Here is a 26,562-nt window from a genome sequence, read left to right as displayed (position 1 = left end):
TGTAGATTTTTTTCCTATCAGCCATACAAACCATGTTCATTCTGTCTCCTGGGCTGTATAATACAGCTCACATAATTCTAAGTTCAAAGGTCAGGTGGTTCTGGGGAGGAAGGTGCCAAAATCTAGTCTTTCCATGAGGCCATCAGAGACCCGGCTGCTTGCACCTGTCTACCGTGCCACCTGTGGCCTCATCCTTACCAGAGGGTGACTGTAAGGTGCTTGCCAGTGGCTGCTGGGAATGCATGTTTTTTATATTACATTCATAGGACAAGGGGAGGGAAGAGAGAGAAAGAAGCCTCTCCTTGGGGGCCATAGCTTCTTTTTAGCCAGGCTGAGCTCACTTGAGTCACATATTTCCCTGAGACCGATAACTGTTGCCAGGAAAACACCCTGTGTACATTGGCCTAAACCAAACAGGATCATCCTCTAGTGGGAGATGGGGTGGAGGCCTGACCGAGTCTGGGTTCCTGGGTCGGCAGGGTGTGGATAGTAGGTCGGGGGTCAGCAGTGTCTTCAGGGTAGGAGTACTTTTCATTTGCACAGAGCTGCACACAAGCATGTTCAAGTGTATGCAGGTAAAGCGAGATGTAGAGAAGGAAGATCACCAAAACTGGCTAATGGTGGTTATCTTTGACTAGTTGTTTCCACTCTTTACAATGAATACATTTACATTATACAAAAAAAGATATGCCATTTTACATGCCATCAGTCACCACTTAGGATAGAAACAGAATAATTGTCTTTTCTCAAGAGCATGCAGAGTTTTATGGTGATCCTCACAATAAACCTTCTAAGAACGATTTCAGACATCCTGTAGACATGGGTCATTGGTGACAAGCTGGTGTGAATTCTGCTTTGGCATTTCACCTACTTACCATCCCCAGGAGGTGGGGATTCAACGATGAAAGTTTTCTGCCCCCTCCTCGGCCAGGGGTGGGATAGGATATAAGAATAGAAGAACTGAGGCAGCTTGTGGTTGTTTTCATGAAGAGCATGGGACCACAGAGAGGAAGTGACCCGCAGGCTGGGAGAAGTGGAGGAAGGGCTTGCAGGGGATGGGATATTAGAACTGTGTGGGGACAATCAGAGCAGGTGGGTGGTGGCAACCAGTGCCTGGCATGCCCACGAAGGAACAGGGGCCACATGGTGTTCTCACTGCAGGCCAGCCTCACGGCCAGAACTGGACTCTCGCATTGAAATGCAGGCTGGTGTCCTGTCTTCATTTTCTACTGTGGTGTAACAAATTGCCACAAATTTAGGAGCTTAAAGCAACATCCTTTTAGTATCTCATATGAGATAATATATAGACATGAGACGATGCCCCGAGTCTCACATGGCTGAATAAAGGAGTGGGCCTGGCTGTCTTCCTCTCTGGAGGTTGTGGGGGAAGAATTTGCTTCTAGGTTCATTCAGAGTATTGGCAGAATTCAGTTTCTTGAAGTTCCCCTCTATCTTCAAGGTATTAGCATCCTGGCCAGGCACATTGAGCCCTTCCTGGGCTTCCTTCCAATCTCTCACCTCCTCTTCTGCTTTTCTCTTATGCTTTTAAGGGCTCATGTGATTTCATTGGGCCAACCTAGATAATCCAGAATAATCTCTGTATTTCAAGGCCAATTGATTAGTGACCTGAATCTCTTCTGAGGAGTAAAGTAACAGTCCCAGGGATTAGGATGTGGAAACTTTTGCCAAGGCCGGGGTGGGGGACATGATTCTGCATGCTTCAGTTCTGGAGCTGGACCTTGGCAGCCATCAATACCTATAGCACAGGGTCCTGATGAACCACCTGGGAGGATACCAGGTTTCCTGCTGGGTGACCAGGGCCAGTCCCAGCCCTGCCAGGCTTCTCCTTCTCTGAGAAGTGTCAGCGGAGTCGGTTGGTACTGGGTCCAGGGCCACCTGCCCTGCTGGCCAAGGCTCATCCAAGAATTGGCCTCAAGTATTTTACATGTACTATCATAATAAATTCATGACAACGTTTAAAAAAATCAGAAACAGTTTCATGAAAATCTGCATTTTTTCTTTCTCTGGAAAGTTCATCAGCTCTGGCAAAGCTGAGTTGCTGGCCAACCTGGAACTGGGGGCACCCTGGGGGAAGGGAGGAGGGTCTGTGCGTGCTCCCTGAAAGTATCTGCCCTGGGAGGCCCCACTGAGTCCACACCCAGTTTTCCCGGGGTCTCCACGAGGACGGGGAGGGAGGGATCCGCGTTTACTGGGCCCTCGCCAGTGGCAGCCACTGACTCTATATTCATTTCTTGACTTCTCCGAACAACTATTTTGCTGGTGCGCCCGCGGCACACGGTTGGGGCCTTATGCCAGGGTGGCCTCTAACCCGCGCCACCACCAGCCGGAGCTCGTCCCCGGCGCCCCCTCGGCTGCCCGCTCCCGCCCCCGCCGGCTCCGCGTCCCCGCCCCTGGCTCCGGAGCGCGGCCGGGAGGCCGGGCGGGGAAGGGGCCGGAGCCTGGAAGCCCGCCGCGCCCGCCACCCCCGCCACCCCCGGTCCTTCGCCCTCGGGGCCGCCGCGGGCCGTCCCCCTCCGTGGTCACGTGAAGAGCTGAGCGGAGCGCGCCCAGCGCGGGCCTCCGGGGGCCCGAGGACAGAGTCCGCCGCGGCGGTCCCGGCGGTCCCGACGCTCCCGCACCCCGGCCCGCCGCGCCGCCGCCGAGATGCCCGGGGCCGGCCGAGCCGCGGGCGTGCGCCGCCTGCGCCCGCAGCCGTCGGAGGAGCCGCCCGCGCAGGAGGTAAGGGGGCGACGGCCGCCGCGCTCGCAGGACGCCCCGAGGGCTGGCGGCGTGCGCCGACGGCAGAGTCTGCGGCCCCGAGGTTTCCCTCCCCGCGCGGCCACCCCCGGAGCTCCCGGGTAGAGCGCGACCTCGCGCAAAACCGGCGCCGGCCCCTGGGAGTGAGGGCTCCGTGTGGGGAGGCGGGCGAGGAGCCCCTCCGCCCCGGGGCTTACTCCGTCCTCTGGGCCGCGGGAGCCCTGGCACCCGGCGCTGCTCCGCTGGAAAGCGCACGGGCGGCCGCGGCTCTCGGGATCCGCGCCCCGGGCCGCAGCCCTGCACGCTGCAGTCGGTAGGGGGGCTGTCAACCCCGCGCCGCCTTAGCCCTCCTGGAGCCGCCTCCCCCGGACGGGGCCCGGGCTGGGACCGGCGCCCGGGCTCCGTTTGGGGGTCCAGGGCCAATGAAGCGCGTCCCCGCGCGTCCCCGGGTCTGGGTGGCCCGTGCTCGCCGCACTGTGCTCCATGGCGGCAGGAAAACATCCGAGGGTCCCATTGCAGGGAAACGCCCGGGAAGAAGGCTGCAGGATGTGGGTCTGGGAGTGCTGATGCAGCGCCGGCTCTTCTGATCCCCGCGGGACGAAGCAGATGTGCTCAGCTCTGCACTTCTTTGGAAGACGTGGAGCTTCCAAGCAGTCATTCCTGGACTGTTGCCTTTCTCTGGACAAGCACTCAGAGCGGAGAGGGAGGCAGAGCTCCAGTGATAGGAAGCCCCCGCTTGATTCAGGAAACCCTAACTGTGAATGACAAGATGAGGGGGGCCCATGATCTGGTCGAGCCTCTGTTTTCCCCCTCTGTAAGGTGGGATGATAATTCACACCCACCTCAGAGGAGTGTGAAGGCCGTGTCAGGCTCAGGGCACTGTGCCTGGCCCATGGTAATGACAGCCAGGCTTCTCGGGGAACATTCATACGTGCTGCATTTCCTTCTGGTTGTGCAAGTGTGTGGGAGGTGAAGGGTGTTTTAGTCCCTTCTTCTCCTCCTTGAGTTGGCCTCTTCAGCTCTGGGCTGTTCTGGTAAAGCCCCTGCCTCTCCTCAGTGGGCTCCTGTACCCTGCTGAAGAGGGCCCACGGGGCAGGCTCTGTGGCGTAGGATTTAAAAGACCCGCCTGGTGCATTGGCCTGCGTCTTTGGCCTGCTGTTCTGGCCACTTACAACAGGTGAATTCTGCCATGTCTCCTTAAGAGAACAGGTAGAGGAAGGCAGGTCAAGGAGAGAGAGGAGGGGAAGGATTCTTGGTTGACCGAACAGGCCCTGCCCCTCTCCTTCTGCACAATGATGGACCTGTGATCACCAGAATTTTCTGTAGCAAGAACTGTAGCCTGAGACTGTCCATATCCTCCCTGTGTGTATTGAATGTTTCTTTGTCTGAATAAGAGAAGAGTGAAAAGACACGAATAATTTGAGACCTCAAGAAATGCAAAGAAGGCTGAAAACAGCCCAGGGGAGCAGGCAGAAAAGGTGAGGAGCCTGGTACCAGCTGGTAATTCTCAGCAGAACCCCTCATTTTCCGAGATAACAGCGATGATTGAGTCATTAAGCCAAGGCTCTGACCTAAGACACTTGGTAGCTACGATGGCATGATTAGTTTTGGGTCACTGAATAAAAAACTGCCTAGTCATCTGAAATGCCATTTCCACCCTCTCCTTTCAAGCAGTTTTTTAGAACCTTTTTCTGCCTGGTGTTTATTTTGGCAGATTCTAAAATGGCAATCCACTCCTTTGGTGCTTTTCCCAACAGTTCCAGCTGTGAAATTGAAATAATCCAATGCTAGTGATTCTCAGCCTTACTGCTGGTTGTAATTACCTGGGGAGTTTTTAGAAGTGTATCTGGGTTCAGGCAGGCCCTACCCCTCGAGATTCTGATGTAATTGGTCTGAGTATGGTCTGGGTAACAGTAACTTTAAAGCGCCCAAGTATTGAAAGTGCAGCCAAGGTTGAGAGCCCATGTCCTGTATGCTGTTACTTTGTGACCTTTGTGATCACCTCTTTTTTTTTTTTTTTTTAATTTTTTTTTTCAACGTTTATTTATTTTGGGGACAGAGAGAGACAGAGCATGAACGGGGGAGGGGCAGAGAGAGAGGGAGACACAGAATCGGAAACAGGCTCCAGGCTCTGAGCCATCAGCCCAGAGCCCGACACGGGGCTCGAACTCACGGACCGCGAGATGGTGACCTGGCTGAAGTCGGATGCTTAACCGACTGCGCCACCCAGGCGCCCCTGTGATCACCTCTTAATATCTTATGTGCTTCTCTTCGAATGTTCCCTATTCTTAAACCTTTTCCTTCAAGTCTTAGATTACCGTGTCTTCAGGCTCTGGTCTTCAGGTGTTGCCTTATAGTGATTTGCAGAGAAGTTTTTTTTTGCAGGGGGAAAATGGGAGTAACCGGGAAGGCTTGGGAGAGTATTGGTTAAATCAGGGAGTCTTAAACTGAAGTGCCCACAGGGGCCAGAGAGGAATATAAAACCAGTGGCCTAGGTGGGAATGACTCAGTTGGGGAGGAGAGTGGGGCTTGTGGTGACACGGAGGGCGTGTTTTTTGCCCCAGGAAGACCACGGTTATCCACTTCCGGTTGGTTGTGGCTACACGGCCTATCATAGATTGCAAAAATGGCCACAAACTCTTCCCATCCTGGACACGGCCCCATTTGCAATGAGCCTTTGCAACTCCTTACATCAGGAGGTGGAGTCAGTTTCTCCAGCCCTTGAGACCATTGACCAGGCGACTTGCTTTGGCCAATGCGACATTAGCAGATGTGACACAAGCAGGGATATGAAAAACACTTGAGCATCGGTTCTTGCCCTCCTGATGCTCCTGGGAATCCTTTGACCACCGATGTGTGGAAGAGCCGTGGCCAGCCTGCTGCCTGGCGCACATGGCTGAGACACGTGAGTGCAGCTGTTCTAGACCATCTCCTCCAGATGGCCATACAGATCAGCTAAGTTGACCTGGACCAGATGGGCTGCCTGGCTGACCCACCGAACTTGGAAAAAATAATGAGTGTTTATTTAGGTGACCTGAGTATCAGGGTGGGTAGCAAAAGCGTATTGAAATAGAGCCCAGCATTGCCAGATGTTATGACCTTTCAAAGAGAAACCAGAAGTTCAAATTTTTGTGTAAGCTCCAGTTTAAAAAAAAAAAAAAATTGAATTAGTAGCCAGCATCCATAAAGCACTCTCTGGGCCAAACAAAACACATCTTTAGGCTGCCCTTGGCCTGCAGGTTGTTGGTCTTTCTGTACAGAGGGACGTGAGGTGTTTATACTAACAGCTAATTGCCATCTATTCTCTCACCCATCTTCCCGTGGCTGCTATGCCCCAGCTTACCCTTAGCAGCTAGCTGTTTCTTTATATGAAATGTCCACAACATACTTCACAGCTCGGACTTCTGCTGGCAGTCTTTCCACTTGGAAATGGAAACTTCTGGTATTTCCAGTCTTCATAGAGGAAGTGAGATTTGAGATGGGCCCGCAAAGAAGGAAAGTTCTAGAAAGGATACTCTTGGTTTTTACGTGAACAAGAGATCAGGCGCGGAAGTGGGGCTGGTGGTGGGGCTGTGGATGGCACACCCACGAGTTGTGGCCAGAGAAGAGGGTTTCTGTAGGGAATTGAGGGTGACAAAGTTGGAGAGAAGGGAGATTGTGGAGCCCCTAAATGCCAAGCCAGAGATTTCACATTAGATTCTGTGGGCACTCTATGTAAAGAGAAGTCACTAGAAGCTTTTGAGTGGGAGTTGGATAGGAAAGCACCGATCACCTCTGTTCCAGGCATCCGTGAGCTTGTAACCTATGGGGGGAAAGAAGGGAGGCCGAGAGAGAGACAGACAGAAAGGACAGTCCTTGTAGTGAGGGAAAAACTGAGATGAGGGAATTTTCCTTAAAATTTGTGGCAACTTCTTTTTACCTTAGGTTGTGGTAGTTAGGTTAATTTTCTTCTATATCTAAATAAGGCATATCGGCTTTTTCCAAAGCACTTCTGTCAACAACTTCGCCAAGGTTCTTGTTTGACTTAAAGGTGTCTGGAGCTTCCAGTTTATTCCTACCCTGGGGGCGTAGGGAAGGAACTTCCTTGCTCTCCACTGAGAGCCTCTGGAAATGATGATTCCCTCCCCCACCTCCCACCCTGCCCTGTGCATTTTCTTCCCTAAGTGATTCCTTAAGTGATTCTAAGTTATTCACCTTTCCTCAGAATGCAAGTTTACAGGGTTGAGAGGGCCAGAGGAGAAAACACAAAAATCTTAAACGCATTTTTAAATCTCGGGGACAGGAAAGGAAATGTCACAGCTTCGAGAAGAGGAGAAAAAGAAAGTCAAGAGAAGTCAGTTATTGCCATAGCGCCATGAAGATGCAAAACATACAAGAAGCAGTAGTAAAATGGCCACGTTTAGACCAGTGATTTTCCATCTTGACTGCATATTGGAACCCCCAGGGAACCTTACAAATTGATCCTGGGTCTCACCTTCCTGAGATTCTGATGTGGTTGGTCTGGGCAACGAGAGCTTTACAAGCAAAGCTCTGAAGGTGGTGGTCTGAGCGGTGGGAGTTCTAGAACTGCTCCCCTGGCAGCCACTGGTGCCTTCCCTAGGTGGGGGCTGCTGCTTTGAGGTGCAAAACCATCTATTAGCTGCACGGGGGGGTGGGGGGGTGGGGGGGTGGGCATTGCTATTTGGTCTTTGCTGTTTTCATGGTAGATATGGGCAGTGGTTCCCATATAAACTTGAAGTATGCAGTTTTGAAACAGCATGTCTGACACAAGCCCATTCTTGGGTTGGATGAAAATGATTTGTTTTATGGAAAGATACCAATGACCTTAATACCAGTAAGAATGCTCATTATAGTAAGGTTGCCTGTTAAGAGCATTTCTTCCCAAGGAAAAATGGGAAGGACCCTTAGAAGGTGCACACAAACAGGATGGAGAGAGGGAAGATAGGTAGGAGCAGAAGACAGAGCAGATGAGGTTTTAAAAAGAGACATGTCGGAAATGCAATAGCTAAGGATGGGAAAACTCTGAAACAATATAAAGGTAAATTTGCTGTTGTGAAAGTGTCAGCATATTTAAACATAACAGGTATGAATTCAGATGGCAAGGGGGGAGTTGAAAGAGGTGCCACGGTGCTTATATCATTCATTCAGTGTGGGGAGCCTGGGTGATGACTGATGGAGGTGACCCCCAGGGTCTAGCTGGGTGAGGAGGGATTGCTGGTGAGCATTTTTTTTTTCTATTTTCTACCTGGAGGCCATGTGGATGATGCATCTCAAATCCACAATTGTCAAACTCCTTTTGTGCGGACAAACTGTTTCACTGGGACTGAAAGAATGTTCGTAGTATCATTTTTTTTTCAGTAATTGTTTTTTTTGAGATAGAGAGAGAGAGTGCGAGTGGGGGAGGAGCAGAGAGATGGAGACACAGACTCCGAAGCAGGTTCCAGGCTCTGAGCTGTCAGCACAGAGCCTGATGTGGGGCTCGAACTCACGAACTGTGAGATCATGACCTGAGTGGAAGTCAGATGCTTAACCGACTGAGCCACCCAGGCGCCCCCCAAAATATTTTTTAATGTTTACTTATTTTTGAGAGAGAGGGAGAGAGAGAGAGAGACAGAGAGAGCACAAGCGGGAGAGGGGCAGAGAGAGAGGGGATACAGAATCTGAAGCAGGTTCCAGGCTCCGAGCTGTCAGCGCAGGGGTTTGAACCCATTCATGGGATTTGAACCCACGAATCATGAGATCATGACCTGAGCTGAAGTTGGACGTTTAACTAACTGAGCCACCCAGGTGCCCCAGTAGCATCATCTTTTTAAATTGGGAACAATTAAATTGGCTTTAAGAGATTTTGCTTTAAATATATCTATGTCTATGTCTATGTCTATATCTGTATCTATAAACACAGGGCTTGATCTCATGACCTGGGCTGGAATTAAGAGTTGGACACTTAACTGACTGAACCGCCCAAGTGACCCTAAATATGTTTTTTACACTTGATCTTAGCCAAAAGGCTGAGAAGTGATCCTAAATATATTTTTTAAAGGAAGGCCTTAATATCTTAATTCTTTGCTGTCACAGTATGATCGATATGAGGCTTAATGAAACTTTCTTAAAATCTCGGGGACAGAGATTTTATATCTAAAATAGATTTCTGAGCATATCCTGGGGGGACTCTAGTGTTCCTCAGTGTTCATGATGTTCAATGGAAAAATAATTCTCATTAAGAGATTGTCTACTAAAATGTTTTTAATATGTAAAAGAAAAATGTGTGTTAAGTGTTTAACACATTTGTATGGTACTTTTTTTTTTTTTCAACGTTTATTTATTTTTTTTGGGACAGAGAGAGACAGAGCATGAACAGGGGAGGGGCAGAGAGAGAGGGAGACACAGAATCGGAAACAGGCTCCAGGCTCCGAGCCATCAGCCCAGAGCCTGACGCGGGGCTCGAACTCACGGACCGCAAGATCGTGACCTGGCTGAAGTCGGACGCTTAACCGACTGCGCCACCCAGGCGCCCCGGTACTTTTTAGTGTTTAATAACCTGCTTTTAAAAATTTGCTGCACCAGCCCTGAGAATGCACATGACTCAGGAGGTGATGGGTTCTTACAGTGGTTAATTCATCCTTGAGACTTTTGTTCCACATCTATTTTTAATCAAAACATTTATCTTTGTTTTGGGGCAATTTTTAACAGCTTTAGTGAGCCATGATTGATATACATTAAACTACACTTACTTGAAGAGTGTAGTTTGATGAGTCTTGGTGAGCCTTGGTATCACAAGGAAAACACTTGGGATAGTAATACCACATTCAAGGTAATGAATGCATCTATCACCCCTACGGATTTCCTCAAGCCTATTTGCAACCCACCCCTCTCTCCATCCCCTCCTCCCCCTGTCCCCAGGCAACTGATCTGGTTTCTGCCACTATAGATTCATTTGCATATTCTAGAGTTTTTTGTATACTCCTGTAGTAGGTGTTCCTTTGGGAGATAGGAGTTAACTTCTTTCACAGAAAACTTATTTCCAGATTCATCCATTATGTTGTGTTTATCAGGAATTCATTCCTTTTTATTGCTGAGTAGTCTTCCATGGCATACATCTATCACATTTTGTTTACCCATACATGTATCTGTGGACATTTTGGTTGTTTCTAGTTTTCGCCTCTGAAGTTTCTAGTTTTCAACTATTTCAAATATTTGCATACAGCTTCGGAATGGTGTTCTCACATAGCCACATTCTTGGGTTGGATGTAAAGTCTCTATGTAGACATATGCCTTCTTTCTCTTTGGTAAATGCTTAGGAACGGAATGGCCCCCAAATTACCAAATTGTTTGCCAAAGTAAATGAACCGTTTTCTATTCCTACCAACACTGTGTGAGAGTTCTAGTTGCTTTACATGCATGTCAGCTCTTGGTAGAGTCAGTCTTTAGTTTTAGACATTGTTTAGTCTTAGTGGATATGTAGTGTTAGTTCATTGTGGCTTAAATATGTATTTCCCTCATGACTGAAAATGTTGAGCATCTTTTTATGTGCTTATTTGCCATGCATGCATATATATATATATATATATATATATATATATATCTTCTTTGGTGAAATGTCTTTTAAAAGACCTATCTTAGTAACTAATGTTTGTGCTTTTTAATGCAATATGACTTACTTTTTTAAGTGTTGCAATATGAAATAAATTTAGGAAATGCAGTCCTACAGTGTGTACAAATATATACTTTTGTCCAAAGTTTGGAATCTTTTGACCTCTCTGAATACTAGCTGCATTTGCAAAATTGGCTTGCTTGACCAATGGTAGATCTCCATTCCAGTCCATACAGGACGATGTCCTGTGTTTTGAGGAGGTAACTCTGGTAATCGAATGGATAATCGGGTTTTTTTCCTCCTAGAGGACGAAGGAAGGTCTAAATAGCTAGTCTGTTGGTATGTGTTCTTTATCTCATTTATACAGAATCAGAAATGTGAGTCATCACCCATGGGGCTCAGCTGTACTGGTCATGAGGAGATGTAAAGTCAAATCTCAAGATGCCCCTCTGGCTGGTTGGATATTATCAATCATTTTAAATTATAAGAATGTTGGCGAGAAGCAGGAAACATGGTTCTCATGTACTATTTAGAGGCATATCAAAGGTGTCACTTTGGGGGAAACAATTTGGTGGTATCTATCAAAATAAAAAAATGCAAAGACCTTTCATCCACAAGTTCAACTGTGTCCTACAAGCACACTCATATGGCACAAAGATATGCATGTGTGTCTGTGTGTAATACATATTTTAAAAAATCCAATGTAATTGTGTTTGAAATAGAAAGAAAAGGGAGACACTACTTAAAGGAAGAGGCATTTGTTGAAAAGAATGGGGTAGATGTGTATGTATTGTCATGAAAAAAAAAATGTCCAGAATATATGGAGTGAGAAAAATAAGCTTTGGACCATATGAAAATAATTTTATTATTTTTAAATTATGTGTATATGTAGAGTGGGGGTCATACCTTGAGAAGGAGTTAGCTTCAAAAGTCATCAAAAAAGGCAATAATTTATTTATTACCCTTGGAAAACACTCTAACCACTCATCAAGTACCCTAAATATAATTTTGTGTTTATCTGTTTGTGTGTATATAGCCCTATATATGTTGGTATAAACGTACCATTTAAGTACATTTATACATACTACTCAGTGCTCTCTCGTTTCTTCCTCTGAGAGCACACATTACAGGGCACACAGTTTGAATTCAGGAAGGTTAAGCGTGCCTGTGTCTCAGCCCCACCTCAGGTCCCAATGCCCAGGAAAGTACATACAGTACTCTGAAGGTTGATTACCTCTGGCGAGAGTGAGATGGTGCGGGGAGAGAGGGAGGAGGGTTTCCTTTTGTACATATACATGAAAAAGAGAAGTGCCCTTTCCTCTTGTGATAGTTGTTCTCTCCTTACTTTCTCCCAAGGAGGACCAGAACCTTCTCCTGGCAGCTGCCTATGTTTCTGATGCCCAGTACAACAGAAATGTTCCATTTGAAACGTCTCCTCGGGCCATCAGGTAAATAAAGTATTAAACTGTCTCCTAGAGCAACCTGTCCTTTAGTACTTACCAGTCTTGAAGTTGAACCCAAACTGAAGACATTGTCTCCACAAACATTTTGAGAAGTCTCTAGGATAAGGCATGGAGAATAGGATAAAATCCTAACATCCAATGCTTTTTTTTTTTTTTTTTTTAAGTTATAAGAGCATGGTGTCTCACACATAGGGAAGCACTCAATAAATACATTAAGGACAGATAAATGAGTACATGACTAACATATAGAGCAGGAGATAGGGCATCTGAAGTGAATCACATCATCCTTTCCTTGTAGATAAGGTTGTCCTCTTAGAGCCACTTATGTGAAAAGACTTGTTCTTTTTCTTCCTGGTGCCTTCTGATGCAATTCATATATTTGTTCTTTTCGTAAGAATCATGCCTTTTCTCTCCCACCCCCTGAATGTTGAACTAAGACCAAAGATTTGGCTCAAAATAAGGAAAAAACATTTCCTATCATCAGGGCTCCGTGCCAGTGCCTCCAAAGCAACGAACAAACGCACGCCTCATTCCTGGAAGCTTCGAGCAGGTTGGGGAGACTGTCCCCCACCCCTAGGAAGAGAACTGTGTGACCACAAGATCTCTCTGAATCTACCATGTTGAGATGGGGTGGTGCACGTTTAAATTGGTTAGGCTACCATGCCACAGCATAATAGGTCACTTTAACTGAGGGTTTACTGTGCACCAGTCACTGTTCAAAGTCCTCTGAAAGTATTCTTTTTATTACGGTCACAACCGCTATGCAGGAGGTACTGATCATAGCTTGAGACACTTAAGAGACTGTGGTTTGAGATGCGATACTATTGTTGCCTTTTTTTTTCTGTTAGTGTTTTGTAATGTGTGCTCAATTCAGTGCTGTCCCTTGCTCCCTAAGATTTAAAGGAAATGTGGCCAGAGCCCTATTTTGTATTTTGCCCACCGTTAGTCTTTTAGTGGGAAGTGTGAGTTTTGTTTAATTCCTGCTCCTTGTATATAAACACCTTTATTCTTTTCATCTTCAGACTTTACTATTTTTATAACCACTGGACAATGCAAGTAGCCATCTACTTCTTCATTTGTGTCGACCTCTCTCTCGCCCTGTTTGAAGAACCGGCACTGTTGCCCCTGCCTTTCTTGGTAAGGATTAAAAACAAAATGGCTAACCAGACTTTGTCATTGATGAGTTGGCCCCCATGCCTTCTTCCTTTTTTTTTTTTTTTTCCCAAATTTCAATAAATACGAGTGTGGTTTTCTTTTATTATTATTTTTAAATGTTTGTTTATTTTGAGAGAGAGAGAGAGAGAAAGAGAGGGCGCTTGTCCGCACCTGTGTGTGCACAGGGGAGGGGCCAAGAGAGGGAGACAGAGAATCCCAAGCGGGCTCCTTACCGTCAGTACAGAGCCTGACTCTGGGCTCAAACTCAAACTCGTGAACGGTGGGATCGTGACCGGGGCCAAAATCAAGAGTTGGATGTTTGCCTGAGCGAGCCACACAGGTGCCCTGGATGAGGTTTTATTTTCATTGCTGGGGTTTGTTTGGAAGAACTCTGCCTACTCGCTGAGCTGATGCTTCCGTCTCAATTATAAGGCATTTTATTTATTTATTTATTTTTAACGTTTATTTATTTTTGAGACAGAGAGAGACAGAACATGAACGGGGGAGGGTCAGAGAGAGAGAGGGAGACACAGAATCTGAAACAGGCTCCAGGCTCTGAGCTGTCAGCACAGAGCCCCACGCGGGGCTTGAACTCACGAACCGCAAGATCATGACCCGAGCCGAAGTCGGACGCTTAACCGACTGATCCACCCAGGCGCCCCTATAAGGCATTTTAAATGGAGTAGAGGTGTTTGTCTTCCGTGTCTGCAGGGATGAATTGGGTAGACAAATGATATTTTCAGAGCGTATCCATGAAAGGGCGAGTAGACAATGTCATAATTTAGTGTGATACGCAACTTGTTGTATTTGCCACATTTCCAGCTTTTCTTCTGAGTCCTAAATCACTATTTATTGGCACTTAGCAGCTGATCACGTACGGTTTTGAGTAATCGCATCAAATTCACCAGCTACTCCGGCTCGGTCCAAGTATGAAATTGATGGTCCACTCATGTTAATTTCCCGACTTGATGCTGCCCCTGCAGTTGTCACAGAGACTGGGTGACTGGCAAGGCCCAGAATATCTACAGTCTGGTCCTTCAACAGATAAAGTTCACTGACCCCTATCTTTATTACCTCCCCTGATTTTGTGGGTAACTGGGCCCAGGCTGGAAAGATTTCCTGCTCCTGTGTCCTTAGCTGGGGTAACAATATCTGGAAGCTCCGTGGATCTCTGGAGGCTGGCAGGTGCTGCTGGCCGCGAGCTGGGAGCTTGCCTGGCTGGAGCCGTGGACCAAGTGCCCCGCTGTGTTATGCACCTGCTGCATGTGGTGTAGGTTTCTCCCAGTGGGGGAGGAGTAGGGCCAAGCAGGAGCATCCGAGCGTACAAGCCTCCACTTCCGTCAGCTTGTTGATGTCCTCTCGGCCAAAGCCCCTGAGATGCCAGAGCCCCGAGTCAACATGGGAGGACGCTGCATACAGGGCTGAAAACTGGGAGCATGGTTAACCGGGGGCCACAAAAGTTGATGGTGTAACACACTTCTGTATGATGAAGAGGCTACAATTAGTGAAGTCTCTGCATAGAAAACTTGTAGCCCAGTGACTATCAAAACAAACCCCAGAGTTGGGAGAAGCAGAGCTGTGCATTCAGAGACCCAGACAGTCAGTCCCTCCCTAGCACAGCCCACTCTGGACACAGTGAGACTTCCCTGGGGTTGTCTGCTCAGCCTCTTGCCTCTCTTCCCGAGTCCTCACACTTCCATTTGTTTTTGGTCACGTACAGCTTCAGGTTGGCTGAGTTCAGGGTGCTCCTTCAGCCAGTGTTTGGACCTCTGGTCCCTAGAATCGAATGTGTCTTGGGGGGGCTTTGGCCCAGATGCAGCATTACCAAGCACATCTTATTTTGAGCAGAGGTGTCCTGGAATTGCCCCAGACCCTGTTGCAAGCCTGGCCTTGACAGGGAGTCTCTAGAGTCCTTCGAGGATGAATAGGCTGAGGGCTAGACGGTGCGGAAGCGGCTGTAGCCCATGTCCACGCCCAGGACCCATGAAGGCTGGGGTGGGGAGGTGAAAACTGTGTCAAGTGCTACTTTCAGGGCCCAGTCTCCCCATCTCTTCGTACTGTGCCGCCCTCCTCACCCCCTGATGAAGGCAAGTGTCCTTGTTGGGGAGGAGTTACCGCCTCAGGGAATCACAGGAAAGCCCGGGCTGCGATCACAGGCTGCCAGTCTAGCTGCCCGTAGGGATTTTGGAGCTGGTGTCCTGTAACCTACAGAGGAGACGGTCAGGACTTGGCACTGGGTCTCAGTGGCCTCCCTTCTTTCCTCTAAACCAGCCACACACGGGCGGAGGGCGGCAGTGGCACTGATGGCTAAGGAATGACCCACATCTCAAAACACGTCTTTGGGAGGTTACTCTCCTGTTAGAGAAACTGAACTTCTAGATGCCTTTTCTAAATATGAACTTGAAATTGGAGAGCACAGAAGATGCCTGTGTCTGCCGTCCCAGACCTCCCGTCTTCTGGGGAAATGCCTTCTGGGTGCTCTGCCTGCTGATCCAGCCCCTCCCAGGAAGCCCTCCCTGCCTGTTGGGTCATGGGATTCGTGACTCAAGGGCAGGTTTCCTCTTAAGAGGAAGAAACCATTCCAACTAGCACAGAATTTGACTGCAATTTGCTGCAGTCAAAAGGGACAGTGCTAATTCTTGGAGGGGGCATCAAGGTGGCTTGGGGGGCTAGGAGGGTTGCGAGAGAGCTAAAGCTGAACCTCCAAGAGGCGGGGCGCTGTGTTTAGTCTCTGTTTTCTGCTTGCAGGCTACCTCGTTAGCAGAAGTACTCTGTCTGACTGCATTCTTTGGGAGACTTATACATTTTGCAAAAGTCACTCCTCAAATGGTTTTCTGGAAGGATACGAAAAACATCTGCATCATGGTAACCATCGTGGTGAGTGCTCATTATAGTACCCTGAAGATTTTGTGGTCAAAGGCAGAAACTATGAAGACAAAAGCCTGAATAGATTTGATCTGGTGAAAGCAACAATGACAGACGTCGGCACAGCAAACACCATTAGCACAAATGCAAGCAGACCCCAAATGAAGAACAAACAGGGCAACGTATGACAGTGCGAGTGCTGTGTTTTAACATAGCAAGAGCACTTGTAAATTAAAAGGGGGAAAAAAAAAGAGGCCCCCAACAGGGCTGAAAATAGGTGAAGGCATCTCCTAAAAGAAAAATATAAATAATGGGAGATAATGAAACAATGTGTAACTTCACTAATTCAGAAATATATATCAAAACAACAATAAAATACCATGTGTGTGCCTATAAAACAGCGTTAGCAAGATGGAGAGGAAACAGAACCCCTGATACCCTCCTGGAGGGACGAGTAAGCTGTCTTTCTCGAAGGCTTTTTGGCAGTTCTTTGAAAAGCCTTAAAGGTGCTTACACTTGCACCCTGGAGTTCTATTCCTGGGACTTTATCGTTAGGAGAGAAGCATGTGTTCAAAGGTTTAGCTACAAGATTGGTCCGTGGCTGAACCGTTCCTGATACTGGAAAAACTGGTAACAACGTGATTTCCCGACAGTAGATATGTGTTAAATGAAACGTGGCACATCCACTCAGCCCTTTAAACTAGTGTGAAAGCGACAAATGTCTGTTACCAAGGCGAGGTGCTTACCATTCATGAAGCCAAAAGACAGTTACCACAGAGCTGGATCACGGTTTTGTTGCAAAAGAAAAAAAGGAAAGAATGGTACGCATTCACAGAGAGATCTGGGAGGATATATGCTAAGCAGTCAGGCCAAGAGGGGCAGGGTAAGGAATTCCGAAAGGCTGCTGTTAGGGGCAGAGAGGCCCCTTCAGTAATTAACTAAGGGTACGTGATAATTAGCTTCTTACCGACCGCAGCAGTCGGCTTGCCTGAACCCTCATTCTTTCCAGTTCACCCACAGCTCAGTCTGCACGCCCCTAAGCCGTCCATTCTCAGAACCCTCATGAACACTCCTAGGTAGGGGTCCCTGTGCTGTAGCCGATAACTGGTTTCCCCTCTGAGTTTCTTTTGTCTGTGGCCCGCTGCTCGCCAGCCGTTTCTACATCTGTGTGTCAACGCAAACACAGTGGGACGAAACCCACGCCCTTTCACCCCTCGCCTCCCCTGGCTGTTTGCTTGCCGGTGGTGCCTTACGTCCCAACACCCAGTCCCACGTCCTCCTAGTCCAGATTCTCCCCTCTCTCGCATCTGGCCTCCCCAGGGCCCCTCAGGACGCCTCTTGCCCTGTTTCATTCTCCGCACGTGGACTATCGCAGTCGTCTCTGATGTGGCCACACGCTGTCTCTTTGTTGCACGCCATTCTGTTCCCACGTCGTGGCACAGGCCCTGGTCACCCCTTCCCGGAACTGTCGTGGTCACCTCCACCTCAGATGCCCGATACGTGCATTTTAGATGCTGCCGCGGGATTAATTCTCCGGAAGCACGTCTCAGATCACTTCGCTCCCTTGCTGGAAAACGTCTGTCAGCGCCCCAAGACTATTCGGTGCCCCCCAGTCCTGCAAACGTGCTTCACTCTAGTTGGGACCTCTTCACTCTAGCTGGACCGAGTTGCCTGCTGCCCCACGCACGTACCACTCGCTCCTCGCCTGCCTGTGGTGGCTCTTTTGCCTGGAATGTCCACTGTCTTTCCTCACCTTGTTCTACATACTTAACTTGACTTCCCTTCACACATCTGCTGAACCCTCAGAATATGCGGACTACCTATCTGTACTTTTCTTATTTTTAGAAATATTTTCTGCTACTGAAAAGAAATATAGGCGCACTGTGAGCGTCTAAATATAGGTACCTATGAGCACAGGCTTGGGTTCAGTCCGTGACACCATGCTGCCTGATGCAGGACGGCGGGGGGACGGGGTGGGAGGGGGAGGAGGAGGCTATTTCTGGAAGAAAGAAATCCAAACAATACAGACTGTATAAAACAGAGGAAGACACTCCTGCTAATCTCCTCCAAGGAGACCGTGTGTGTCTTCCACGACCCTGTCTGCGGCTTGGCCCCTTACTAGGCCCCTTACTTGGCCCCTTACCTCTTCATCTCCTAAAACTCCTAGCACAGTGCCTCAAGTACGTGGGCGCGCAGGCACTCATAAAATTTAAGTCCCATCACGGTGCTCCCCTGCTTCAAATCATCCAATGCTTTCCATCTCCCGTCCCAGAAAAGCCGAAGTCCTTATTGTGGCGGAGGCTCTGTGCTCCCCCTTCATTACTGCCCGCCCCCCCCCCCCCCCCCCCGCACCTTGTCCACCCTCCCCGTCTCCTGCTCTCTCCATGCATGCTGGCGCTGCCTTAGGCCTCCCTTGTGCGCCCTTTGCTTCATCCGGGTTTTCTCCAGAGCGTGGACCACCACCTGTCGCAGAGCATCTTTATCATCAGCACCGTTCTTTCCTTCTGGAATGTGCGCTTTGTGAGGGCCGGCACCTTCCGCCTGGCTCTCGCTCTGTCTCCAGAGCTACAGTGACACCCTGCACTAAGGGGCGCTCTGTGACTGAGAGAGTATGGAGTGGATTGAATGAGGGCGTTCTCTTGCCTTGTCCGGGTATTTCCTCCATCTGTCGCTGGGGCAATTCACTCCTTTGCCCTCGTCGCCCTTATTTGAAAGACTTCCGAGGCTCTCCAGGCCCTGGGAATAAGACTCACCTTTTCAGCCTGGTTCCCGAAGCCATTTGCCATTAGTCCTTGTCACTTCCTGCCTCGTCTCCCCCCCCCACCCTCGGGACCTTTGGCTTCCCAGAAATGCCAGGACAGCTCCTCCCTGAGAGTCCCTTTACTATGTCTTCCTGCTGTGGCCCTTGATTTTTCTGAGTTTTATTCTTTTAAAATGTTTATTTCTTTTGAGGGGAGGGTCAGACGGAGAGGAGAGAGAGAATCCCAATGCGGGATCATCACAGCACAGAGCCCAACGTGGGACTCCCATCTCGTGAACCGTGAGGCCATGAACTGCACTGACATCAAGGGTCAGACTGAGCCACCCGGGCGCCCCCTGAGTTTTATTCTTTCAAGACTCTGTCATTGGGGTGCCCCGGTGGCTCAGTCAGTTAAGAGAGGCCGATTCTTGATTTTGGCTTACGTCACGATCTCACAGTTTGTGAGTTCAAGCCCCACGTCAGGCTCCGGGCTGACAGTGTGGAGCCTGCTTGGGATTTTCTCTCTCTCCCTCCCTCTCTCTCTTTCTCTCAAAAATAACAATAAATAAACTTAAACAACAACAACAACAAACCTCTATCTTTGCTTTAAGATTATATGAGGGAGTGCTTACCCAGGAAGCCTCCTCCAGCACCGTGACCTTTGGTGATCTGCCTGTCCCCACCCTCCCCTGGACAGCCACGATAGTTCCCTCCTGCCAGCACCCAGGGCACCAGCTTCCTTCCATGGCTGCATCCCATCTCCGCCCCTGTGTCGGATCTCACTGGGTCCTCTGTGGCTTGCTGAATTAACACTTTTGAAGATGGAGGTTATTCTTTTTAACTTACATCTCCCTAAAAATACACCGGGTTCTTCTTTTGCCCTGTTCTTAGGTGATCACGAACCTGACAATAAGGATCAGGATTTTCTTACCTCTGTTACCAGGCTAGACAATTTTATACGTCAAATTGAAGAAAAGTTAAAGCTAATTAGGATGTAGTGTGGAAGCATGTAACTGTGCAGGTAACCGCATGGGCTCTGATGTCAGACTGCGTGGGTTGCAGGGTTGGCTCTGCCCCCTACTAGCTGTGTGACCAGGGCCACAGGCTCACCCTCTTTGTGTCCCCAGTGTCTCCATCCAGGAATAGTGCCCACCTTAGGGGTGTGGCGAGGATAACATAGAATAATTACGGAAGATGCTTTTTGTACTTCACGGCACATAATAAATGCACAAACAAGAGCTACTTTTAATGTTATATCACACAACTAGAATTATCCTGTTTATGGAACTTGCTTTGTGACCCCTCTTCCTGGTCGGTGAGCATGCATCCCCACCATCACTTTCTCTGTCCTGGAGCAGTGTGGCACTGACCTCTCTGTCCCATGTCTCTCACAGCTGACCTTGATTGATCTGATTATCTATGGGTCCCTGGAAGCTGTGAACGTCCACAGCGTTCGATGGTCAAGGGCCTTAAGACCAGTCTTCCTAATTAACTTCCCTGAAAGTCGTCAGGTAAGGAAGGATATACTTTAGGATATGCAAAGGCTTGACTTTTGTTTTTGCAGAAAATTAGCCGATTCTTGTAAACGAAATGAAAATTTTGTCATCACAGATCCGAAGAACTTTCAGAAGCATCCGGAACACTCTGCCCGATATTCTCTACGTCTTCCTCCTATTTATGTTCAGTGTGCTGATATTCTCCCTTATGGCCTTGAAGCTTTTTGGGGATAGGTGAGCACGCTGCTCTGGAAGTTTCTGCTTGTGAATCCCGCCCCCCCCCCCCCCCCCCCCCCCCCCCCCCCCGCTTCGGGTTCAGCCTGTTGGTGACAGAATCTGTCACCGGGTGCCATCTTCCTCATTCAAACACTCCAGGAGTGCTTTTGAAAGGGGAAAAGTATATCAGAAACCACGACCTCACTTCTGTGTGTGTGTTTTTCACTTTGTGTTCTTGGTTCCTCTTTAGGGGTCTTAAAACAGTGGAAGGATTGCCCTACTTCACAAATATCCTGGACATAGTGTTTGAGCTCTACGTGCTGGTCACTACCGCGAACAGCCCCGATGTCATGTACGTCCATCTTGGCTCATGTTCACGGATAGACACCTGTTACCAGGACAGAATCGCTTTGTTAAAGGCAGCTGTCTCCAAACACCAGCAGGGCTGAGAGGGGGGAGATAGTGATTTTCCGTTTATTCAAGTTCGTGTAAAAATTTTTGAAGGATGTAAAATGTTTACGCTAACAATAGCCTACCCTGTCTATCTAAAACTAAGCTTAGATGATTTTTTTTTTTTTTTAAAAGCTGAAAGCAGCAGGAGATATCTCTTGAGATACAACTCTTAAATATTGGAGCCTACTTTCTATTCGGGATTTTTTTGCGTCTTGAATTTAAACAGCTAAGCCATCTTTCGAAAGGAATCGTGGCTCGTTCTCCCAAGCATTGATGCGCCTTTGTGGTTAGGTGAGACAGGAAAGGAATGTAGAGGTTCGTAGTTGTTGCCTTCCCCTTCGCAATGCCAATTCTCCACACACGTGGACTTCACTTAGGAGGAAAACATCATGTATTTTCTTTCCTAACGTCCTTCATATTATGGATTGAGCTTGTTTGGGGAAGTAAAATTATTAAAGAGCGCCACACTGAGTAGATACCCCTTGGGGTCTAGGGCATGGACAGGGCTCAATGCGAGTGTCAATCCCAACCAGGCCATACTGCACTTCGGGGCAGGGCGGGTTTTCTGTCCTCTAGTTCTGTGTGGGATCATCATATCGACTTGCCCTGGCTTGTTGCTCACTCTTGGGCCTGGCTCGGGAAAAACATACGCAAGGGAAAGTTCTGGCCCTCCTTGTGTGCCCTTGGATCTTTCTCTCAGACCCTGGCCATGCCAGTGCCTCCAACACCCCCTCCTGTATGAAATCCAATGTCTACTGAAGGTGGAGTGAGCACACCCACCTGATTTATGCCTCTCACCCCGGTGCCATTATTAATGGTGCTCCTTTCTTTCTCATTGTCCCAGAGTGGCTAGGAAATTATCTGCCTCCCCTGCCCCCCCCCCCAACAAGGCAGTCTGGTGTCCCCGAAGAGCCTTGAGTATAAACCCAAGCCACACTTCGATTACTTCTATAGTCCTGGGCAAGTCAGTCTCCTTTCTTAGGCTTCGACTGTAAAGCCACAGTGAGGCTCCCTCAGTGTGAAGGGAAGGGATGGGATCGGGAGATCGCCAAGATCCTACTTGCTTTGAAAGCTGCTGCCTCGAAAAGGCACTGAGAAATTCAGAAGGCAAGTTTAGAGCCAGCTGTTCCGCGCTAGGGGCGGTGATGGCTTTGCGACCCCATCACACGGGACCGCGCCATATGGGGGAGAGTCTGAGTGAGAGAAGCTTTGGCCGTGCCTCGTGCCCGTGGGTTGTCCATGTGGGATGGCAGCTGAGGTCAGCCTTTTATGCACTAAGGACCTAGGCTGTGAAAAACCGTGCAACATAATTCTGTCCTTCTAGGATGCCTGCCTATAACTTCAATTGGTGGTACTGTCTGTACTTTATAACCTACACCATCATCAATACCTACATCTTCATGTCCGTCTTTCTGGCCGTGGTCTACAACAATTATAGGAAGCACTTAAAGGTAAGGTGCATGAGCGGAAGGGGGTTGGGGGCGGGCGAGGATAGGCGCGCGGGCTGGGTGCCGTGCCAGGGAGGCCAGCAAACGCATTGGTTCAATATTTGAAAGGGTGCTTTTTCTTTTCGCTTTGGCCAATCTGAAGACTTGTTTGGTGTCTTGCTCTATTCTGCTGGCTAAGATGCTTCTTTACCATTCTTTGCAATGGGTCTGATAATGTTTCTGAATTTTATGTACAGTGGCAGGCTATTGCTTTACTCATTGCTTTTAAGGCATTCAATTGCTCATGGTTCCTGGAAAGGTTTTGTTAAGAATGGGGGTTGGGAATGTTCTCCAAGCGTCCACTCCTTTTTCCCTCTCCAGCAAGAGCAGAAACTTCTTAAAGCCAGTGGTTTCTGCCCCGGTGCCTGCCTGTTAGATTTACGTCTGGAGAATTCCTGGAGGCGTTGGGTGGGCGGAGGCTTCTGAGTACTCGGGGACGGAGGATGTTTTATTTACAGCCTGGAATCCATCAGGCTGCCTCAGCCACATCACCTGCCCGCCCTCCACTGCACATATCTTTGCTGGGTTGTTTTTTTCTTGCTGTAAAACTAGTTGCACAGGGAAGCTTTTCACCAAAGGATGATTTTCCTGAAGGGAAGACATTGGCTTTTGGCTTCTGATCCTTTTGGTTCTGTTCTGAATTTTTCATTGCATAGGGAGGGTCCCACCGGGGAGCAAGGAGAAGTTCAGGGAGAACTTGAATGTTTGCAACTATGGAGAAGCAGGTGGCGGGGCTGAGCCTGTTGGTGGCAAAATGGCCTTTGAAGGTGACTGGCTTGTCCACGTCCTGAGCAGTCTGTGTACTGCCGGGACTTGAGCTGCTCCTGCCCCAGAGGCCAGGCCTCCCAGAGACCCTCCTATCTCAACTTCCTCCCTCTGGGTGGAAGGAGGTTGTCCCAGAGAGTCTGGTATGCTTCTCCTCTTTTTTTGCTGCTGGACAGAACTGTTGCTGTACCTCCCCCAGCCCCAAGGAGGTGTTTCTTTGGGTAATCTTCTGCAACAGGGATCAGTCAGCAAGCATCTTTTTTTTTTAATTTTTTTTTTTCAACGTTTATTTATTTTTGGGACAGAGAGAGACAGAGCATGAACGGGGGAGGGGCAGAGAGAGAGGGAGACACAGAATCGGAAACAGGCTCCAGGCTCTGAGCCATCAGCCCAGAGCCCGACGCGGGGCTCGAACTCACGGACCGCGAGATCGTGACCTGGCTGAAGTCGGACGCTTAACCGACTGCGCCACCCAGGCGCCCCTCAGCAAGCATCTTAAATGTGCTTTAGGTGCCCAGCACCACAGAAAATTCTGAGGAGTCAAAAATGATTAAGACACAGCCCACACCCCTCTGGGGTGCCTGGGTGACTCAGTCGGTTAAACGTCGGACTTCGGCTCAGGTCATGATCTCATGGCTCGTGAGTTCGAGCCCCGCGTCAGGCTCTGTGCTGACAGCTCAGAGCCTAAAGCCTGTTTTGGATTCTGTGTCTCCCTCTCTGTCTGCCCCTTCCTGCTCGTGCTCTGTGTCTCTCTCTCAAAAATAAATAAACATCAAAAAAATTAAAAAAAAATTATAGTCTAGCTGTGTAATCAATTAAGTGATGACAATTCTACGGGGAGCAATAAGAGTGGGCGTCAGGTGGCTGATTGTAACCCGAGGAGGGCTGTGCAGCAACCCCCACCCCCACCCCCCCCCCACCCCGCTTCTGTAAGATTCCCTGTGCTCAGGCCAGATGGCAGCTCCGGGCAGGCCCTGCTGTCTTTCCTGCCCTGGACCTCTTCCTTCCGGACCACTCCTGGCCTAGTTTCACTTCCCTGACTTTTCTCCTCCTCCCTTCTCTTTCTTGATTGACTTAATGGTAGATCTATCTTCTCCCTCTCTGGGGTCTCCCTGTGTCTCAGCAGCACACCCGATTTCCTTCCTTTCTGGAAGCTTCCTTCCTCCTGGGCAGAGTGGAGTTGGGACCAGTCTGCCTCCCGCTGCTCTGTTTCTCACCACACAGATTATCCTTCAAGGGCTCCCTCATTTGAACTTGGTAAGATGAGTTCTGTTTATGCAGACGGGTCAGCTGCGTGTACCTGCAGCCGGGGAGGGATTACATACCCGGCATGTTAAGAGACCCAGCGGGGCCTTCTCTTTGGCTGTTCAATTACCTTGAAATGTTTAGGGTAAAGAAACAAGGCTTTCTTGAATCTTTCTCTTAAAACACACAATTCTATTTTTTAAAGAATGAGATTCGCAAACTGGCGTACCTGAAACGTCACAAAATGATAGAGGCGTTCAACATTCTGAAAGTCAAGGTGGGCACAGAGTTTGTGGTCACGGAGGCCCAGTGGAGGCGGCTGGCCAAGGTCGTGGCACCACACATCAGCAGTCCCCACCTGGAGCTCCTCTTGAGGATCTCCGACGAGGGACAGAAGGGGCACGTGGGTAAGAAGGCTTGGCCACTGACATTCCTCTTGGCTGTGTTCAGAGCGGGCAACTCCTGGGGCACCTGGGGGGCTCAGTCGGTTGAGCATCCGACTCTTGATTTCGGCTCAGGTCATGATCCCAGGGTTGTGGGATTGAGCCCTGCGTCAGGCTCTGCACTGGGCGTGGAGCCTGCTTTGAGTTTCTCTCTCTCAAGCCCCCACTCGTGCTCTCTCTCCAAATTAACAATAAATAAATTTTTAAAGAAGTGGGTGGCTCCTAAAAGTGATTTGTAAAATAGCAGTACTGTTTTCTTGTTTTGCTAAATTTGCAAATAAAAATGTGTATTGGCACTCCCCGCTGGCAATAATCCAGTGGAATTCGGGCCCTCAAAGCTGTGTTCTGACAGGGCTGTCCCCGTGGGAGTTGTCACCATGAGCCATCCCAAAGCCTTTACCGTGTAACGGTCATTCCGCCACTGACTCTGCTCTAGGGACAGAATCTAAAATCAGAAGAGAGCTGTGGAAAGAAACGTCTACGTTGCATTCCATGTTTGAAAGTAAAAGGTTGAAAGTAGCCTAAAATTCATGTATTAATGGTCGGTGGCTATTACGAATAACACTTCCTATCTATGGCATGCTTGTCGTGTGTGAGCCATGTCATGATTGTTTCCTGCACGTGGTGTGTATGTGATCTTCCCCCTGACTCACTGAGGGGGGGCGGATTTTTGTGATCCTCATTGGTCAATGTGGAGACTGAGACTGGGAGAGGTTAAGCAGTTTGCCCAAGGCCATGCAGCTGCAAAGTGGTAGAGGCCATCTGACTCCAAGGCCCATGTTTTGCATCACTGTGCTAAACCGCCCCAGATTCCGATAGTCACATAATGGGAAATTTTGGCGACATTAACAGTGACTGTGAAGATAAGACAACAATTCAGAAAGATGTGAGGTGACTAAAATACATCCCAAACTGTGAAGCACCCTCATTTCACCTGTTTCAAGAGAAGTCTAGATGGAAACCCACCAAAAGGGAGCGGTAAGTGTGACAGGATGTAAATTTACATGAGACGAGGACTCTCAGACTAGTCCCAGAGGAGCCATAGGCCTCCTTAGGGCTCTGTGCACGTTTGAGAAGGAAAGAACAGTGATTCTCTGGAACTTACGTGCAAAAAGGAGAATGAAAAGACGCGTGTAGTAAGATACCGCTAAATGGGTGGTGCCCATGTCTTCCAGTGAGAGTTTTGGACCTTGGCTGGAGGAAGGCCTTTGCCCTCTTGAATTAGCAGGATTTGGCTTCCTACTGAGCCCTGAGCATGTCTCCTCAGCCACCAGCTCGAAGTTGCGGCTCCGAGTGCCTGGTCAGGAGCCAGGCTTCTCAGAGCCTGAATGACTGCCTTGGTGGCCCCCGTTAGGGACCGGTGGTGGCTGCCTGTGCCCTTCAGCATGCCGGGATTAGGGTTCTGCTAATGGTGGCGAAGGGTGACTGGTCCCCGGGCAACCCCTGAGCACAGTGCTTTTTCATGTCCAACCTGCCATGGACTGATAACTTTGGTAAAGCAGCAAAAATCAACACTCAGAAAAATGAAGTTACAAAGTGTAAAGTCCAAGTCCCATTTTTTCATCATTAGAGTCCGTGGACAAGATCCTGGCAATTGTTCTACAAGTTTCTGTATTCAGCACTTACCCCACAGAGGGTGGGGAAGACACGGACAGGGCCAGCTGTGGCCCCGGGACATCTGTTTGAGGACCACTGCTCTTGACCTTAGAAGAGAGGGTTGGGACTTGGGTCCCCTTGGAGGTCCCACCCCACAACCGGGGTGGAGTGGCTGGTCAATTCAGTCCAGGTGTTCCCAGACTCCGGCCCCTCTGGTGTTGAGAATTCTTCCCTGATGGTTTAGTACCTCTGCTGCTTCTCGATGATTGGGACTCTGAACATGTTGAGGA

At 48.9% G+C, this 26,562-nt stretch overlaps 1 protein-coding gene across 2 annotated transcripts in view; it reads left to right on the top strand.

Moving 5' to 3' along the window:
• Positions 1–2,415: 2,415 nt before the first annotated feature.
• The window catches only part of LOC123581146 (two pore calcium channel protein 1-like), a 44,964-nt gene continuing 20,817 nt past the window's right edge, over positions 2,416–26,562 (top strand). Inside the window, exons 1-9 of one of the 2 annotated variants that reach the window (XM_045446917.1) lie at positions 2,416–2,739; positions 11,705–11,796; positions 12,834–12,948; positions 15,715–15,843; positions 19,966–20,082; positions 20,183–20,301; positions 20,534–20,635; positions 22,061–22,187; positions 24,439–24,640. In XM_045446917.1, the coding sequence (XP_045302873.1) occupies positions 2,665–2,739; positions 11,705–11,796; positions 12,834–12,948; positions 15,715–15,843; positions 19,966–20,082; positions 20,183–20,301; positions 20,534–20,635; positions 22,061–22,187; positions 24,439–24,640 (1,078 nt within the window). In that variant the 5' untranslated portion in view covers positions 2,416–2,664. Of the gene's footprint in view, positions 2,740–4,059; positions 4,236–11,704; positions 11,797–12,833; positions 12,949–15,714; positions 15,844–19,965; positions 20,083–20,182; positions 20,302–20,533; positions 20,636–22,060; positions 22,188–24,438; positions 24,641–26,562 lie in introns of those variants that run through there. The other variant, XM_045446918.1, reaches the window with a different exon arrangement.

This window comes from Leopardus geoffroyi, chromosome A3, assembly GCF_018350155.1.
Source record: "Leopardus geoffroyi isolate Oge1 chromosome A3, O.geoffroyi_Oge1_pat1.0, whole genome shotgun sequence".
In the NCBI taxonomy this organism is placed as follows: Eukaryota; Metazoa; Chordata; class Mammalia; order Carnivora; family Felidae; genus Leopardus; species Leopardus geoffroyi.
Note: the sequence above shows the minus strand (reverse complement) of the source record. Positions and strands in the feature narration are given on the sequence as shown.